An 18,208-nucleotide genomic window follows, 5' to 3' on the forward strand; every position below is an offset into this window, starting at 1 on the left:
TATTCACTTTTATCACACTATCCCCATAGAATAATTTTATCTAGCATATATCTCTTTATATCTAACTTTGTCATATCTTGAGCAAGTACCAAATATATAATAGAATAAAGTTTATCTTATCCAGAATTTTATTATGACTATCAATACAGTCTTAAAGTATTTGTGAAGTATAGAAGGCACAACACAATACCCTTAGGTACACGACGGTAATGCCTGTAGAGACCATAGAAATTCCCACATTATATTCCATGTGTCGTGTACTAACCTTTCTAAGCAGAATGATCGCATTATAGGAAAACGACCTCAAAATCTCATGGTTTCGAGGGGGAAAATAACCGCGCATGTTCTCCAATCACTTGAATTAATCTACAGGGCTCTGGTTTTGTAGAAAGTGAAGCAATTACGGCCTTCGCGATACCGAAGGGTTAGTACTATTAGTCAATAGTCAACAGTCAACGGTCAACAGTCAACATTGGCTTGAGAAGTCCTCCGTGTCCAGCTAATGATTGTACCGGAGATATTTCGAGTTAGGTGTGGCCTTAAATCTTGTATTAAATGATCGGTCGTCCAACGGGATTTCATCTAAGGTGGGCGGACCGGTTCTGACCTCGTGCGCTTGAACTAGCAAAAAGTAAAATGAACATTACTCGGGAGAACGGTGGCATGCATTATAACTCAAGAGAGCAGCCATAGGCTGATTCCATGCGATCAATCCCACCTTCCACCAATGTCAACACCTTCTCTCATTCCCTTTTTCCTCTCGACCTTCATCTTAGGCTTAGCCTCCTCCACTCCCTCGTCAGCCGCCGCCCCGGTGCCCACAGCCAAACCCTCTCCGCTCGTATTCCCCGTCAAGAAAGATGCCGCCACCAACCAGTACTACACCACCCTCCAGCTTGGGACTCCCGCCACCGCCATGAACGGGGTCCTCGACCTCGCGGGTGAGTACACGTGGCTCGACTGCAGTGGCTACGAGTCCTCCTCCTACCGTCCCGTCCACTGCAACTCCTCCAGGTGCGAGGCCGCCGGCGGCCTCAGCTGCAACGGCTGCTACGGCCCCGCCAGGCCCGGCTGCACCAACGACACGTGCGGCGTCTATGCGGCGAGCCCGTTCCTGGACGTTATCCTGGGCTCAGGCCTGGCCGTGGACGTCCTGGCCTTGCACTCCCCGGACGGGATCAAGTACAAGTCCGCCAGTAAATTTGTAAGTCGAATATCATTGAATTGAGGCAAACTTAAGAGAAAATGGAGATATAAATCAGAGAAATCTCACCAAACCGAGATGATTATACCTTTTTAATGTTCTTTCTTTCACTTCCAGCAACAATTTGCTTTCTCTTGCCTGGACGACGGCTCTGACTGGGCGAAGGGACTGTCGAAATCAACCAAAGGCATCGTCGCGCTCGCGAGGAACCCGGCCTCGCTCCCCACCGAGCTCTCCACGCAGCTCAATCTCCCACGCACATTCGCTATCTGCCTCCCTTCTTCCTCCTCCGGATCCACCCACGGCGACCTCTATGTCGGCGGCGGCCCATACATACGACCTCCGATCAAGAAAGACCTCGTGAAAACGCTCCTCCGCACTCAGCTACTCGTCAACCCAGTGAAACGGGCCCCTGTCTACAGCGAAGGCGAGCCCTCTGATGAGTACTTCGTCGACGTGACCTCCATCAAAGTTGATCTCGCTCCGATCAGCTTCAAGTCCTCGATCCTCGCGATTGACAAGAACGGCATCGGGGGGACCAAAATTGGCACTCTCACTCCGTACACGGTCCTCCACTCAGCGATCTTCAGGCCTCTGGTGAATGAATTCACGAAGAAGGCAATGGACAGGAAGATCAAGAAGGCGTCGCCGGTTGCACCGTTCGGGGTTTGCTTCGATGCGAAGATGGTGAGGAGCGGGAAGGCGGGTCCGGACGTGCCGGCAATTGTGCTGGTGCTCCAAGGCAACGTGCAGTGGAGGATGGAAGGGGCGAACTCGATGGTGAGGGTGAGCAAGGACGTTATGTGCCTGGGGTTTGTGGACGGAGGATCGAAGCCAAGGACAGCAGTCGTGATAGGAGCTCATCAGATGGAGGATAATTTAGTGGAGTTCGACGTGGGGTCGTCGACGTTTGGGTTCAGCAACTCGCTCCTCCTTCAGAACTCCAGTTGCTCCTCAAGATCTTGACGTGCCTGGGGCAGGTCAACATTGCGTTAGGGCCCCTGCGGTCCCCTTATCTTAACTCATTCTGCAATATCTCCCTTGTATTTGCAATGGACTAACGTGAAATCAAAATAGCATAACGTGTTCATTGCACGCCAGAGAGAAAAAAACTAATGGGAAAATCTATAAGAAGATGGTCATATCCTGCCGAGAAATTATTAGGTAAAGTTGGGATAACCAACTCAGCAATGCACAAGTCCATTCCAGGTGTTACTCATGGGCTCACCTTTCAGAAAACCTGCAACTCCCTCTCCCTCTCGCATTCGTTTCTCTCTTCTTCACCGATTTCTTTGTTTGTTTCCCTTTCCATTTCTTTTCTTTCCCTTTGGCATGTGATTTGTTCTCTTCACAGTTCAGTTTATTATGTAAATTAGAATGTAGAAAGAAACCCTTTTTACTCGTCTCAACCTCACTCACCTACTTGAGTTGTCGCTCACTTTTGTTCACTCACCTTGTTGCTTGCCTTCATTACTTCGCCTTGTATGTTCATTTTTACGGTTTGTTGCTTTTAGTAAGTGTAAATTTTTGTCATTACCTTATCTTTTGTGTGTGTGTGTGTGTTTGATATGTCTTGAGGTTCATATTCCGGTTGCTCAACGTCACATTATTGATGGATATATAATTTGAAACAATATATGTCCTTTTAAGTATAAGAAAAATGAAAACAAAAAATAATCGGTTGGTCTCGGATTGACCTAGATCGGATCGAATCAATAGATGCGGTCCAGTTCTCAATCCCAAGCTTAACAAGGTTGGTCTTCAGTCCCAAAAATTAAGAACTAATATTGTGCAGGTTGATCCTTGGATTAGGTGTTAAATTGGCCCAACTAAGACTGTGATCACCTCTGGTGGTTGGAGACTGGCCACAAGTGAAGGCTGGCAAGGGTGTTGTCCTCACCTGTGGCCAACAAGGATCACTTTCGTCGAATTTAGGGAGGGCTCAACCCTCACAATCAGGGCGAGGGTCGCCCTTGCTGGATCTAGCAAGGGTTTAGGAGGTGATGGCATCAGTGAGGGTGTAGCGACCCTCACCGGCCATAGGTCAGGGTCGCTTTCGTTGAATTTGGCAAGGGCTCGGCCTCACAGCAAAGGCGAGGTTATCCTCGCTGGATTTGGCAAAGGTTTGGGAGGCCAGGACATTAGAGCCGTAGGGAATCTCAAGGATGCAAGGGCTAAGGGAGGGATCGGGGTAGCGTACAAAGGGGGCGCTTGGGCTTGTTCTTGGACTAGGGGTGGAGGTGACGCAGCGGTAGAGAGAGAGAGAGAGAGAGAACACACAGCTTCGTTCAGCGTGGTTTTATTGGATAGCGGAGGCAACAGACTAGGCGGATGCAGAGGCGGCATCACAGTTTGTTTGACGACGGGCTCCATCGTGAGTCGGAGAAAGAGCAATGCAAAGCGAAGAGGAGAGTGAATAGGAGAGAGAAAGTCCCTCTTTGCTAAAATTGAAATCAACTAAGAGAAGGAGAGCTAGGCTGAGAGGCGACAAAAGCCTATGTTGCTGCTGCAGAGAGAGAGAGAGAGAGAGAGAGAGAGAGCGGAGGGAGAGGAAACTGAAATCAATTAAGAAAGAGGGAGAGGTGGGGCCTAGGCGGCGCCCAATGAATGAGGTGGGATTTTCACATGCTGGCATCCAAACAGTACCTAATATTTTCTCCAGCCACCAAGTTACTAAGTTGGCACCAATTAATTTCTCCAACAATCATTAGAATGTCAATGTTTTTGTATAATGGATGATACAGCGAAAAATTCCAAATCAGTACACGAGTAATAAATTCACCCCAAATTAGTTTTTTCATTTGTAATAAATTTATCATCCATTAATTTTCATTAAATTAAATTATTACCACTGAAAATTACAAATTGATATACCTGTGACAAGAGTCAAACCTCAACTTATATACTCATAAACTATTATGTGATATCTAACTCAGTAATTTAACATTTTACAAATATATTAGTTTGGAATTTTTATAGTCAAAAAAATTAGTTTGCGTAAATTTATTATAGGTATATCGGTTTAGAGTTTTTCATAGTATTAATCCTTGTTCTTTTTGGGTTAGTTGAGAAGATAATGATAAGTTTAATTGGTGCATTAAATATGAAGGATATTTTTTTTGGTCGAAACTATGAAAGATTGGCTTCCCGCAATTTGTTGTGGATGGAGATAATAGAAAATGGGCAAGTTATATTCGTTAAATTGAATTCAAAATCTAATGAATGTGAATCTCTTGTGAATAGTACGTAAGTCTCACCAAATCAAACGGTCCAGATACAATTTGGTGTATGTAGTAGGCTCGCTAAATAATTTCTAGTATTCGTTATATTTTCTACTTTTCATAATTTTTGGAGTGGGATTCCTTAATTTGTGATTTTCTGATTGAGTAACATTGCATTAGTGTCTACTTACAAATTAATTTGGCTGCCTGTGAGTGCGTCCCTAAATGAGCGAGGAATAAGTCAACCACGCGATAATCATTATTTACGTCCATTTAAGAAGCCAATCTTGTGAACATGCCTTTATGTCTGTCGCTTTACTCTCTTTTTTTTCAGTCTGACGTACATAATATTTGTCTAAGTTCGTGTCGACAAGCTTAAGAATTAATTTATTGAATTTGATTCTAAAGTGTATTTTTTGGGAGATCACTATTCTAAAAACTTAAACTATTAAATAAAAGTAAGATTTAATATTAATTTAAATATTTTAGCACTTCCCTTGTTAAAAAGGATTAAGCTAAAATAAAGGCATGAGCACTCCCCGGTAGCGAGTGTGGTCCCATAAAATTTTACATGCATTCTCACATGCTCTCCTTAGAGAACTTATGTTTGAGCTCATCAATATATTCAATTGAACACATATTATTGGATATATTCATTATTTCACATCACACTAATTATCTTATGTGAGACTTTTTTAGTACATCTCACATGTATATTTTAATGATTTCCCCCACACGTGTGAGCTCACTGCTGGTTCTGCTCCCTATCATTCTACACCAAAACTTTAATCTCCTTCATCGTCCACACACCAACATATCTCAACTTAAATTTTCATTGCTCCCACTTTCACGCCTAATCTCTTTCTACATACCAAACTATGAAATCTATCATTGGGATTGTTACACCACAACGCCCATTACTCGAAAATTGCGTTTGATCATAAGGTTGTTTCTTTCCTTAAGATATTCACCACACACCAAAATAGATTGGACATTAAACACCAATTAACTATCGGCTCTGATACCACGTGAGATTTTGAGGAATCAATGCTAACTAGTCTAAGCAATGTGCAATATTGGATCGAGTGTCCCAATAGTCCCCATTGGTTTAAAATGGTCAATATGAGGGGAAAAAAAAACAAAGGTATGTTTAGTATAACCAAGAGAATAAATTGACCTGTGTATAACAAAAACTCGATTAAAGGGAAAATTACCAAAAAAATCATAAACTTATGACATTGGTACTAATTCAGTCATAAATCTTTCAATTAAACCAATTTAGTCCTAAACATTTTCATATTTGTACAAATTCAGGTACAAATTCAGTCTATCCAATCAATTTTGATATGCCGGTGCTGATGTGGACGTTGGCCGTTCAGGCAATGCTAACGTGGCAATTTTTAATAATTCTTATTTTATATTTTTCAAATTTTGTATCAATTTTTTTTTTTTTTTACTTCTTTTCCCTTTTTCTTTTCTTTTTCCTTTTCTTCCTCCTTGGATTCCTTACAAGCTTGCCAGCCACTAGACGAGGGCCACCAAGCCCTCGTCGACCACTAGTGAGGGCTACGAAGCCCTCACCCGACCTCGCCTAGGGCCACGGGCAAGATGGCTTTGCCCAAATCTAGGCTAGGCCATGATGGCCTTCGCCCAGGCCTTGGCAAATGTCAACATGGCCTTGCCAGCCGCAAGCAAGGCTGCCTTCACCAGCAACGAAGCCAAGGCAAGGTTGGCCTCACCTAGATCTGGGCAAAGTCGCCTCACCTATGGCCCTAGGCAAGGGCCATAAAGCCCTTGCCAACGTCGGGCAAGGCTATGACCCTCACAATAGCCGGTGAGGGATTTGCAGCCCTCGCCCAATGGCTGGTCGGCCAGTACCGAAGAAGAAAACCAAGAGGAAGAAAAGGAAAAAAAAAATAAATAAAAAAGAAAAGGAAATAATTAATAAAAAAATTCAAAAAAATTATTTAAAATTGTCATGTCGGCATTTATCGGCGGCAGATGTCTACGTCGGTGTCGACGCCAAATTTGGCCGATGAACTGAATTGGTATCAATATGAAAAGATTTAAACGTAAATTGATCAAATTAAAAGATTTAAGACTAAATTGATATCAATGTCATAGATTTAAGAATTTTTTTCTTTTTTGTACTTTTCCCTCAATTAAACATAGTATGGATCCACTTCACTGTCTATTTGGCGAACGTAATTAGACCATGTCAATCGATTAGCAAGTACTTTACTCAAAGCATATAAAGCAAGCCTATCGCACTCTTGAATTGCAGATCGGAAGAAGTCATATAATTGATTTTACCAAACACTATAACAGAATGAGCATTTAACACCAATCAACCTTCAACTTTGATACAATATTAGATTTAGTAGGACCCCTGCTGATTGTTCCATGTGCAATATTAGATCAAGTGTCCCAATGACCTCCATTGGTTTCTAAGGGTCAATCCGTAAAAGAAAAGAATTATCTTTAGTAAAAAATTGAGAATAAATTGACCCGTTTATGAAATAAATTCGATTAAACGTAGTCTGAACCCGCTTCACTGCCTATTTAGCGAATGCAATTGGACCATGTCAGTCGACTGGCAAGTACTTTAAGCATTCATAGCAAGCCTATCACACTCTTTAATCTCAGATTGGAAGAAGTCGATAATTGATTTTAGGAAACTTATTATATCCCCACTTTATAGTGTAAACGGGAAAAGGGGAGGTCCACCCAGAATCAAGATGTGTAGGAATCGAAATTGTTCAACTTCTCAAGAGAGACAGTTGAGCAGCGCAAGTTCATTCTTGTTCCTACTTCTGGGAGCAACATGCGAATCGCGCTGAAGGGTCTTCGTCTTTCTCTGCACTTGCCTCCGGGACTTGACCTTTGTGATTAGGTGTGAATATCATGTGAACGACACGGCTGTATAAGCATCGTCTCTCCGATCAACCTAATCCTCTGCTGCTATATCTTCGACCGTGCTTCTGCCATATCTGTCCAAGACATCCTTAAAAAGAGTCTTAGACCTGGTCTGTTAAAGTCTTGCAGTTTGGGGGTGTGGATGACATGACGACAGGCTTGAATATGAACCAGTTCCCCAAAGAAGCAGCATCGCCCGCAAGCAGTCCCTCGATGGAGGATCAAGAGAGCGGCCGCAACGTAAAACTGAGAACTAGAGATTGTTCAGTGCTTAAAGATTTCATCCTCGGTCACTTTCCACAAGGAGCGAAGCTTAATACTGCTCGTATGGTGAGCTAGATGCTCTGACCTAAATTTTCACTAGCTTCAAAATCTTCCATAAGAATAGCTCAGTGGATGTCTCTGTTCCATTCAACTGCAGGTATTAGCAGAGGCTATAGGAACTTTCATACTGATGTACTGCATATCGGCAATACTATCAATGACACAGCTGCTAAAAGGTGAAGTGGGCCTAATGGGGTACGCCGCCACGGCTGGGATGACCATAGTCATCATTATATTCTCTCTAGGGCCCATCTCTGATGCTCATGTTAATCCAGCCATCACAATCGCCTTCGCAATCTACGGTCACTTCCCGTGGTCTAGAGTGTGTGCCTCACTAATTATCCAATTTCCATGACCAGAAACGCCAGAGACATTTGTTGATGTTCTCTCTATTTTTTGCAGGTTCCACTCTACATTATTGCTCAGTTGACAGGTTCAGTATTGGCGACCTATGTTGGAGCAATGGTCTACGGCGTTGAATCGAGTCTCATGATCACACGGCCTCTCGGAGGCCTGGCTTCTGCCTTCTGGGTGGAGTTCTTGGCAACATTCATCATGGTCTTCCTAATCGCGGGATTGACTTACAATCATCAATCAGTAAGACAGAAATTTTGCGCTTCAATACCCATTGTACAGATATGCTGGAGACAATAGCCCAAGTCAGAGAATGTGATAAATTTATCATTACGTTGAAAACTTTGCAGGTCGGCCCGCTATCTGGATTTGTCATCGGAATAGGCATAGGACTCGCCGTAGTGATCGCGGGGTGAGCGTGAACGCTTGTTCCCATCTGCAATTTCATCAGGATAAACTTTTCTTTTGAAAGCTACTCAGTCAGACATCCTGAGCTCTGTTTGCTAATTCCCAGGCCAGTATCGGGAGCATCAATGAACCCAGCGAGATCGTTAGGACCTGCGATCCTCAGTTGGGATTTTGAGTCCATCTGGATATACATCATGGCGCCGGTTATAGGGGCCATCGTGGCTGCTTTCGTGTACCGCCTTCTTCGCCTACAAGGCCGGGAATCGAGCTCCACTGCATCTTCTCCTAACACCAGTTTGCTGATCTACTCTCAGGCGGCCCTTTGATGCAGCACGGGAGACAGGGAGGATATGATGGAGACTGTAATTGTAAATTAGTTAATAAACTAGCTTAAGGGTTGTCAGACTAAAGATATTCAGTTAATAGCAATATCTGCTGGAAAAATTTAGAGAATATGAAAACGAAAATAGTTGGAAATCTTTCGAAAAAGATGAATAAAATAATATAAATTGTTTGAGGCGTGTATGCGCTATCTTTAAAATGATTTCGCGCCTTAGAGTAAAAAGCTCAATGCGATAAGTTCTATTAGTATCATCCAAAATACAACAGAGCAGAATAACAGAAGAAAGATGAATAATGTTATGTGTACAATCCAATAGATAAATGAAAGATATTTAAAGAGGAAAAACAATATATTTGTTTTGACTTACGTTTCTCTTTTCAATTATGTATGGAGTAACGATTTGTTGGTAAAAAAAAGAGTCCATTGATTTTTGCATTTAATTGAAAATCGTTACAAAATGTTATAAAAGCATTATATATTGACCGTGGTCAAAACCTGTTACAAAACTCATTAAATTATACAACAAGAACAAAAGAAAACTAAGCTTGAAAATGCAGCAACATCCATCCTCAACCTCAAGAATGGGAGCAACCGGTGTTGCGAAGTAGGAGCGAGTTGCTGAACCTGAACGCCATCACAGCCACGTCGAACTCCACCAGATTGTCCTCCATCTGGTGCGCCCCGATCACGAGGGCAGTGATCGGCGTCGACCCTCCATCCACGAACCCCGGGCGCATCACCTCCTCGCTCACCCTCACCATCGAATTCACCCCTTCGATCCCCCACTGCGCGTCACTCGGGAGCACCAGCGCCATGGCCGGCACGTCCGGCCCCGCCACTCCACTCCTTATGCTCCTTGCGTCGAAGCACGCCCCGAATGGCGTGATCAGGTCCACTCTCCTCATCTTCTTCTCCGCCGCCTGCTTCAAAAACTCCGCAACCAGAGCACTATAGATGGCCGAGTGGAGGACCGTGTACGGAGTCAGAGTACTGATTTTGGTCCCACCTCTTCCGTTCTTGTCGATAGCTAACGACGATGCCTTGAAATGGACCTGAGCCAGATTGACCTTGATGGCGGTCACGTCGACGAAGTACAGGTCGGACGGAGATACGGAGCCATGAAAGGGCGGTCAGCTGACAGGATCGATGAGGAGCGACTCCGAGAGGTCCTGTTTGAGCAGAGGCCTGAAGTACGGCCGCCACTGACGTAGAAGTCGCCATGGCCGGGGGAGAAAGAAGAAGACGGGAGGCAGAGAGCGAGCTTGTGGGGGAGATTGAGGTCGGCTGAGAGCTTCATGGTGATCGAGGTCGGAGCGATGGAAAGTGCCACCACGCCATTGCCGGCTACGGAGATGCCGCTCGTGAACTTCGGAGGCACGCAAGAGAAAGGAAGTTGCCGCAGAAAATGGGAGACGAGGATGAGTGCACCGTTAATATTTCCGATTTTTCTTTTTTCTTTTCTACATTACACAAAATGGACAATATACAAAGAAAATACAATTTACGACATCAGAAATTGAGCTTTACTCAATGTGATACCTCGGGAAAAATACACTAGAAGTGTCAAAAGTTATGTACAGCACTCACTTTGGTGTCAAAAGTTTTTGTAGAATCACTTAAGTGCCAAATCGGAGAAAAAAAACGATCATTTTAATGCCACCGCAAGATATTCTGGCCAAATTAATTACTTGGCTTTTATATTTAAAAAAAAAAAAAAGTTTTACGTGGCTTTTAAACAACGTTGTTTTCCTTCATCTTTAAGAAAACAACGTCGTTTTGCTGTCATACATGGATGGCCTCACAAAAACGACACCGCACAGCTCATATAGGGATTGAAATTGGGGGTTTTTTTGTCCGATCTTGCCTAACGCCAACTTAGCTTGCTCAATCACCATCGCTCGGCCTCCGTCAAAGTTGCTCGACTAAGTGAGCGAGGAGAGGCTGAGGTTGTTGCTCGGGCAAGAAGCGACGGGAAGAATAGGAGGTGAGGGCGGAGGAGGAGGACAAGAGCTTAGGCTTGTCAACAATGTCGGACGACCGGAGGTGGAGTTGTGCCGATGCTGGTGCCGGTGCCGTTGCTGGTGTCCCTGCTAATGCTGGTGTTGGTGTTGTTCTTCGAGGAAGAAGATGATAGGGGAAGCCCATGCCATCTCTCTCTCTCTCTCTCTCTCTCTCTCTCTCTCTCTCTCTCTCTCTCTCTCTCTCTCTCTCTTAATTTGGGGATTTAAGGTTCTGACTTGGGGGAAAGACGCTAAATGGCGTCGTTTTGTTGTTTACTCTTCGGCAAGCCACATTAGTTTCAAAAATTAATAAAAAAGTGTCACGTCGGATTTCCAATCAATCAAATCGGCGATGACACTTAAATGATCGTTTTTCAAAAATTTTAGCACTTAAGTGATCAAAAATAAACTTTTGACACCAAATTAAAAGTCGTACACAACTTTTGGTACTTCTAATGTATTTATCACGTGATACCTCCTATATATAAATGGGTGTTCAAAAAAGAATTGAGATAATATACAAAACTTATTAAGCTTTTGATATTGATTTCCATTTTTTTTTTAAATCACACTATTACTCCTCTCGACGTGTACTTGATCCCATCGGTGTGGTGCTGCACCACCGCGTCCTTGCCGAGTCCGGCACCAATGACGACCTCTATCAGTAGGTGATCAACTAATAAAATAGACAGAACAAGAAAATAAATTGAACATCAAATATATGTTGTTTAGTCATATGACCTATGTTCATGGGAAAATAGCAAAAAATTTCATTATAAATTAAGCGATACAATGGAGATTACAATCACACTTAAATAACTCAAACACTCTTAATATTTCTAACCCCACTTTTACCCAAGAACTCACATGGTGTTTGGCTCCATAATTTATCACGAAATAAGTTTTCAATCTTCACAAATCTTAATCATGAGGTATAATTAGCTTTAACACCTGAATTACTGGTGTAATTCCACCAATGAAACCCATGTCGAGCACTCACTCGATAAAATGGCGCTTCAACCTCTTCGACTCTAAAACATGCCGAACTCTAGTCATGTTTTTACGATACCATTATACATTCAGATTCTAACATCACCATCGACCACAATATCACACTTAGCGTTGTTCTTCGATTGAACTTTACTACTATACATGCATTGATAAATTGAAAATCATTTCTTATTTGATGTAGCATAAAACAAACAATCAGTATCCAAATGGGCTACATTTCAAAGATTGTTCAAGGAGTTTGTTAACATCAAAAGGATGTATTCCTTGCAAGTAGCCTAAATAGAACCAATTTTGCGGCGGTTGTTGAGTTCGTGTGTAGAATCCCACTCAGAGTTCCTGGAAAAATGTTCTAATTTTCATGGCAGAATTCTAAGTTCTTTGTTCATTTGCATTTTAAGAAAAATGAAGATATCAACCTTGAAATCCTTGAAAATCTCCTAGAGCTCTGATATTAAGGCGTCGAGGCATCTTGCCTAGTGAGATCTCTACATATTTCTATTAGAGCTCAAAGGAGAAAAAGCTATAGGAGAAAACATGTATATATCCGAAGGTTTGGCCATATGTTGTTCAGGCTCTTGAATTTTTGGGCATTTGGCACTGGATAACTAGGATGATAGGCTTCTCCTAGCTTGAGTAGTTCTAAATTACAAGATAACTTTTTTTAATCCACTTGTAAATGGGCTTATAGAATGGGTAAATGAGTTGTTGTTTTGGCTTTATTTTATGTGGCTCGGGCTTTAGTGATTTATAAGGCTGCTTACAATCAGACGGTGGTGGTGAAGAAACTGGAGATAGTACTAGAGTAGGGTTAGGCACTATGTAGGATATCATAAATCGGTACCTTCCACAGTCTTCATCAAGAGGCCCTATGGAAGAATCGTCATCTAGGTATCTCTGGTAGAAAGGATCTCGAGCAATGAATCCTTAATGACAAACAGGGCATGAGTAGCACTATCTAAATCAAAGTTAACAACAGTGACAACATCATCAATAGACTTAAATCTAATTCCATTACCTTTCTCATTCTTCAGCTTCAAAAAATTCCTTCTAAAATATCCCCTCTTGCCACAATTTTAATAGACCATACCATTAGTCCTAGATTGATTTCAACTATTCAAGTTTATACTACTTCTACTACTAACATAAGTAAGAGTTCTTTTTCTACTTTAACCTACCAAAACATTAGACATGGGTTTATCAAATTCTCTTCTATGGATGTCCTCACTTAAAATTAAATCTCAAATCCTATCAAACTTAAACTCAAACTCATCGACCCAAAGGAATTGCTAACAATAGTATTAGTAGTATTCCAATTATAAGGTAATGAGGATATTAAAATCAAATCATTTACTTCATTTGCAAAGTCAATGTCAACTAAACTCATATGACAAACACATTGAATTCATTGAGCTTATCAGCAAATGACGCACCTTCGTCCTTCTTTGACATTAGACACTGCATCAAGTAGACATTGTTTATTGTAGAGAGCTTCTCGTACATGTTCGAAAGGGCTTTCATCAAATTCATTATGGTCTTCTCTTTCATAATATGAAATGCAACATTATGAGCTCATGTCAGCAGAATAACACTCAACACTTGTATATCCAACAATTCTCATTCAATTCATCGACTCTAGTTTTTTTCTCAAATAGGGGTAAGTGCATATTCTTCTTATACAAATAATCCACAATTTGCATTGTCTAGAAACTAAAATCATTCTCATCAAATATGTCCATTTTTGCTTTTCCTTCTTCTATTATCATCTATTTGCTTTAACTCAATCGAGTCTAACTTTGATATCAATTATTGTATAAAGAAGCGATCGAAAGGACACCAAGTTTAAGTAATTCAGCCTAGTGACCTCCATACTATAAATGAAACAATACAATGAAGATCACAACCACGCTCAAGTAACCCAAACATTCTCAATATTTCATAGCTCCAATTATACTTAATAACTCACATATTATTTAGCTGCAAAATTCTTTCAGAAATAATCTCTTAATTTTATAAGGGAATTCACAAATGTTACTCATGAGATTTAATTGGTTTCAACCCTTGAATTACTGGTGTAATCCGTGAATAAAACCCACCAGGATTAACTCCTGCCAAGCACTTGAAACGGCACTTCAACCTCTTCACCAGGAATCCCATATAAAAATGCAAAAGAAATCATTCAGTGACCGATTTCCGTATATTTGGTCAATCAAGTCCAAATTTGAAGTTTCCTCTTTTGACTTTCCTTTGGCCGACGTCAGGTAACATTCAGTTTTGTGCCCCCTTATCTTTTCTATCAAGTTCCACAACATGAGTTCATGTATGACGTGATCGATAATATTATTTGGGCCCAGTTTTCATCCAACAAGCTCAAACTAGAAGCATATTATCACCTTTGGCCAACTTGGCTCGATATTTGAGGCAACTCTTAATCACTTTTCTAAAAAAATCTGGACCATTAACTCCACTTGCCCCTCATAGGCTCAACCGCCGTAGACATCTTTCAAGTACAAGCCATGCTTAAACTTTGCTATAACCAGGAACCTCATCTAAACGCCTAACTCCACTTGCACCCTTAACTACTCCACCAGAAATTTTAGACAAAACCTCCTCTACCACAAGTAAAGCAAACCCATCAATGCATCTTATATCCACCATGAGATCAAAGACATACCTTGTCAATATTAATAGTTACATATATTGTTGGCTCTTTAGGCTCCACTTCATTACAAGCACCATCTATGTCAATTACTCCACTAGTACCCACTACCTTAGGAGTTTCTAATTGTAACTCCACCTCGAACTAAACATCGTCAAAATCTGTATAAAAACTACCACAACCACTCCTTCCCATAAGTATTGGAGACTTGTCAAACGTAACTTTTCTGTAAACAATAAGTAAATTTAATTCCAAACACCACAATAGCTAACCATGCTCATCATGTGCATAGCTTTAAAACATGCGCTTTTTTACTCTTCCATCAAGTTGACCATTACTCGCTCTAACAATTCATGGACAACCAAATATTCTTAAAAATAGAATAATTAGTAACATTATCTTATCACATTTCTTCCGGAATCCAGCATCAAATCGTAGTCAATAGGTATCTATTCACCAAATAGCTCATCATACTATGGGCATCCGCTAGTCACTTCTTAGCATATCATCACTAGCAAGCATTTTGTGGACTATCTCTAATATTGTTATGCTTATAAACTCTACAATTTTTTGTGGTTCACTGACACTAGTGCGGTGTATCACTATACCTTCTTCACGCAAGAAATCCATATATTCGGTCAACTAAGTTCAAATTTAGACTCCCCTCTTTTGACTTTTCTTTGGCCGACTCCAAGACCGCTTGGACTAACAAGATATATATTTTGTGTAACCCTTTATATTTCTTTTCAATTTCCTTTTCAATTTCCATGACAGGAATCCACGTATGAAATGACCGATTAATATATTCGGGCTGGGATTTTGTTCAACTGGCTTGCACTCAAGACATATTATAACAACTTCATCATGGCACCAATTACAGGGCCCATCGCGGGTGCTTTTATTTTGTCTTGGGGGGAGGTTTCCAGCTTTGCTACATCTTCTTCTAATGCCGGTATGCTGATCTACTCTCAATAGGCCCTTTGATGAATCGGTGGGGAGAGGGAATGGACACCGTAATTGTAATTTTGATATAAACTAGGTTAAGGGCTGTTCAACTGAAGGATATTCAGTTATCCTTGTTGCCTGTCGGGTACTATAAGCGTCGATGAAGTTGCAATAAATTTGCAGAAAGAGGTTATTTATTTATACTGCCGAACATTTTATCTTCATCCGTGCTTAGTCCAAACATTGCAGCAAACTAAAAAGTCAAACAGACGTTCATGATTAAACAGGACACTGACCCAACTGAGAATCATCGGACAAACTAGCGAATGCAACAACCTCCATCCTCGACCTCAAGAGTGGGAGCAACTGGTGTTGCGAAGCAGGAGCGAGTTGCTGAACCTGAACATCAACGAAGCCGCGTCGAACTCCACCAGATTGTCCTCCATCTGGTGCGCCCCGATCACGATCGCTGTCCTCGGCCTTGACCCCCCCTCCACAAAGCCCAGGCACATCACCTCCTTGCTTACCCTCACCATCGAATTCGCCCCTTCGATCCTCCACTGTGCATCGCTCCGGAGCACCAGCACAATCACCGGCACATCCGGCCCCGCCACCCCACTCCTTACGCTCCTCGTGTCAAAGCATGCCCCGAACGGTGCAATCGGCTCCACTCTCCTGATCTTCTTCTCCGCCGCCTGCCTCGAAAACTCCGCAACCAGAGCTTTATAGATGGTCGAGTGGAGGACCGTGTACGGAGTCAGGGTACTAATTTTGGTCCCGCCTCTTCCGTTCTTGTCGATAGCTAACAACGATGCCTTGAAATTGACCGGAGCAAAATTGACCTTGATGGCGGTCACGTCAATGAAGTACTGGTCGGACGGAGATGCGGAGCCGTGAGAGGGCGGTTGGCTGACTGGATCGATGAGCAGCAGAGTGACGAGGAGCGACTTCGAGATGTCCTCTTTGATCGGAGGCCTAAGGTACGGGCCACCGCCAAGGTAGAAGTCGCCGTGGCCGGAGGAGGAAGAAGAAGACGGGAGGCAGAGAGCGAGCTTGTGGGGAAGGTTGAGGTCGGCCGAGGACTTTGTAGCGAGCGAGGTTGGAGCGAGGGAAAGCGCGATCACGCCATTGCCGGCTCCAGAGATGCCGCGCATGAACTCCGAAGGCACGCAAGAGAAAGGAAGTTGCTGCGGAAAATGGAAGACGACGATGAGTGCACCGTTAAAATTCGTTCCATTTCTACATCACAAAAAACTGACAATATACCAAGAATATACGATTTACGACATTAGAAATTGAGTCCTATTCAATGTGATATCTCCAAATATATATACACTCGGGTATTCAAATAAGAATAAGATAATTTACTAAACTTAGTAAGCTTTTGATATTGATTTCCAGTTGTCTATAATATCATATGCACTTCTTGTGTTCATTCCTACTTTTTTTTTTTTTTTTTTTTTTTTTTTTCTAAAATCACACTTACTATTACTCCTCGCGACGTGTACTTGATCCCATCGGTGTGGTGCACCACCGCCACGTCCTCGCCAAGCCCAGCTTCGATAACCACGTCCGTCAGCGGGTTGTGCACGAACACACTGCACGTGTCATTGAAGCAGCCGCCACCGCGGGCGGCCCTGCACCTGGCCGAGCTGCAGAGGATGTGGCGGTGGGACGAGGACGACGACGGGTTGTAGTGGGCAGCACAGTCGAACCAAGAGTATGAGCCCGAGAGGTCAAGCACCGCCTTCACGGGGGAAGGCGGGGTGCCGAGGGCGATGGTGGTGTAGTATTGGCGGGATGCCTCATCTTTCACGACGGGGAAGATAAGAGAGGAAGGAGCAGGAGGTTGGGTTCCAGAGGACGAGAGGGAGAGGAAGGAGGCGATCAAGGGGAGGAGGAAGAGGCGAGGAGGAGTCACCATCTCTGACACTGAAGATGATGGGCTTGAGAAAGCTTTGAAGAGGAGCAACTTCGCACTAAAGGAACGAGGTTTTTATGTACTTCAAACACAACGTCCAACCCCACTTTGGCCTACTGTCTACGTAAGCACTTTTGCGCGTGTAGCATTGCTCTTCTCCTCCCCCAGTCAAACCTCCTCTCGATAAGGGCAACGTTGCAGACTTGGAAATAGACACTTTGACTTCTGCAGCCTACTATGAATTGAATTGCATGCACGTAGCTCTGGCTGAGATAATCATCAAAGAGGATGCATATCCTCTCTCTCTCTCTCTCTCTCTCTCTCTCTCTCTCTCTCTCTCTCTCTCTACTGCAAGTCAGTCAATGTGCTTTGTTCAGACCAGCAGACTTTCGGGAATCACAGCTCATCCGGGCTTCTCGACGACGCAGAAGATGTCGATGCACGCCGCTTCATAAATGGCGACGTACCAGTACCGAAGTTGACGTCAACTGAATAGAAATGACAGATTCCCGTGCATTCGAGGAGTATTTCATTCATTGAGCAGATGCGGTAAACCAATGCAAACAAGCAACCTATTCACATTTTAGTGACGTTGGAACTCACTACGAGAGAAAATAACCTATTTTATAAGTATGTCGATTAGGCAAGACCAGAACTTTATGTAATTAATTATGTAACGCCAATGATTTTCTCAACAACGCAACTTCCCTCTTCCTCTGTGAGACTTAACAATTCAATTAACAGCAAATTCAACATCACATAAAGATCTGTGTCGATTCAGACATCTAACTAGCACGGCAAATGTGATCTTCAATGAAGAAAAGTTTCATGCGCAAATCGGCAACGTTTTCAAGTGCTTGACACGCATGATTAAATCTCAGACTAAGATCTTTGGCTCATCCCCA

General features: G+C 42.7%; 4 protein-coding genes across 4 annotated transcripts; 2 read left to right on the forward strand and 2 right to left on the reverse strand.

The window, feature by feature from the left end:
• Nucleotides 1-627: 627 nt before the first annotated feature.
• Nucleotides 628-2,652, forward strand: LOC120286906 (probable aspartic proteinase GIP2). The gene is made up of 2 exons (XM_039299502.1): nt 628-1,204; nt 1,322-2,652. The coding sequence occupies exons 1-2, from the start codon at nt 728-730 to the stop codon at nt 2,168-2,170; spliced, it is 1,326 nt and encodes a 441-aa protein (XP_039155436.1). The 5' UTR covers nt 628-727; the 3' UTR covers nt 2,171-2,652.
• A 3,412-nt stretch (nt 2,653-6,064) lies between these two features.
• LOC104417401 (probable aquaporin NIP7-1) lies at nt 6,065-8,753 on the forward strand. The gene is made up of 6 exons (XM_010028687.2): nt 6,065-6,148; nt 7,471-7,671; nt 7,763-7,987; nt 8,068-8,262; nt 8,370-8,431; nt 8,534-8,753. Exons 1-6 carry the CDS (start codon nt 6,065-6,067, stop codon nt 8,751-8,753), a joined length of 987 nt encoding a protein of 328 aa, XP_010026989.2.
• A 592-nt stretch (nt 8,754-9,345) lies between these two features.
• On the reverse strand, nt 9,346-13,281 carry LOC104417402 (probable aspartic proteinase GIP2). Its single transcript, XM_039300094.1, has 4 exons — nt 13,212-13,281; nt 12,623-12,704; nt 9,866-10,230; nt 9,346-9,797 (listed from the first exon to the last, which is right to left on the reverse strand). The coding sequence occupies exons 1-4, from the start codon at nt 13,279-13,281 to the stop codon at nt 9,346-9,348; spliced, it is 969 nt and encodes a 322-aa protein (XP_039156028.1).
• A 2,332-nt stretch (nt 13,282-15,613) lies between these two features.
• Nucleotides 15,614-17,323, reverse strand: LOC104417403 (probable aspartic proteinase GIP2). Its single transcript, XM_039298934.1, has 2 exons — nt 16,869-17,323; nt 15,614-16,569 (listed from the first exon to the last, which is right to left on the reverse strand). Exons 1-2 carry the CDS (start codon nt 17,304-17,306, stop codon nt 15,733-15,735), a joined length of 1,275 nt encoding a protein of 424 aa, XP_039154868.1. The 5' UTR covers nt 17,307-17,323; the 3' UTR covers nt 15,614-15,732.
• Between the last annotated feature and the right edge of the window lie 885 nt (nt 17,324-18,208).

This window comes from Eucalyptus grandis, chromosome 8 (genome assembly GCF_016545825.1).
Source record: "Eucalyptus grandis isolate ANBG69807.140 chromosome 8, ASM1654582v1, whole genome shotgun sequence".
NCBI lineage: Eukaryota > Viridiplantae > Streptophyta > Magnoliopsida > Myrtales > Myrtaceae > Eucalyptus > Eucalyptus grandis.

Excerpts from the sequence above, each read along its gene's own strand:
- LOC120286906 (XM_039299502.1), top strand. The coding sequence starts at position 728 with ATGTCAACACCTTCTCTCATTCCCTTTTTCCTCTCGACCTTCATCTTA. Across the intron at positions 1,205-1,321 it reads ACAAGTCCGCCAGTAAATTT|CAACAATTTGCTTTCTCTTG; the intron begins GTAAGTCGAATA and ends TTTCACTTCCAG.
- LOC104417401 (XM_010028687.2), top strand. The coding sequence starts at position 6,065 with ATGGCCTTCGCCCAGGCCTTGGCAAATGTCAACATGGCCTTGCCAGCC. Across the intron at positions 7,988-8,067 it reads GTCACTTCCCGTGGTCTAGA|GTTCCACTCTACATTATTGC; the intron begins GTGTGTGCCTCA and ends TATTTTTTGCAG. Across the intron at positions 8,263-8,369 it reads TGACTTACAATCATCAATCA|GTCGGCCCGCTATCTGGATT; the intron begins GTAAGACAGAAA and ends AAAACTTTGCAG.
- LOC104417402 (XM_039300094.1), bottom strand. The coding sequence starts at position 13,281 with ATGTACGAGAAGCTCTCTACAATAAACAATGTCTACTTGATGCAGTGT. Across the intron at positions 10,231-12,622 it reads CTTGATGAAGACTGTGGAAG|AAAAGAAAAAAGAAAAATCG; the intron begins GTACCGATTTAT and ends TGTGTAATGTAG. Across the intron at positions 9,798-9,865 it reads TCCGTATCTCCGTCCGACCT|CTATCGACAAGAACGGAAGA; the intron begins GTACTTCGTCGA and ends CATCGTCGTTAG.
- LOC104417403 (XM_039298934.1), bottom strand. The coding sequence starts at position 17,306 with ATGGTGACTCCTCCTCGCCTCTTCCTCCTCCCCTTGATCGCCTCCTTC. Across the intron at positions 16,570-16,868 it reads ACACGTCGCGAGGAGTAATA|CAACTTCCTTTCTCTTGCGT; the intron begins GTAAGTGTGATT and ends CATTTTCCGCAG.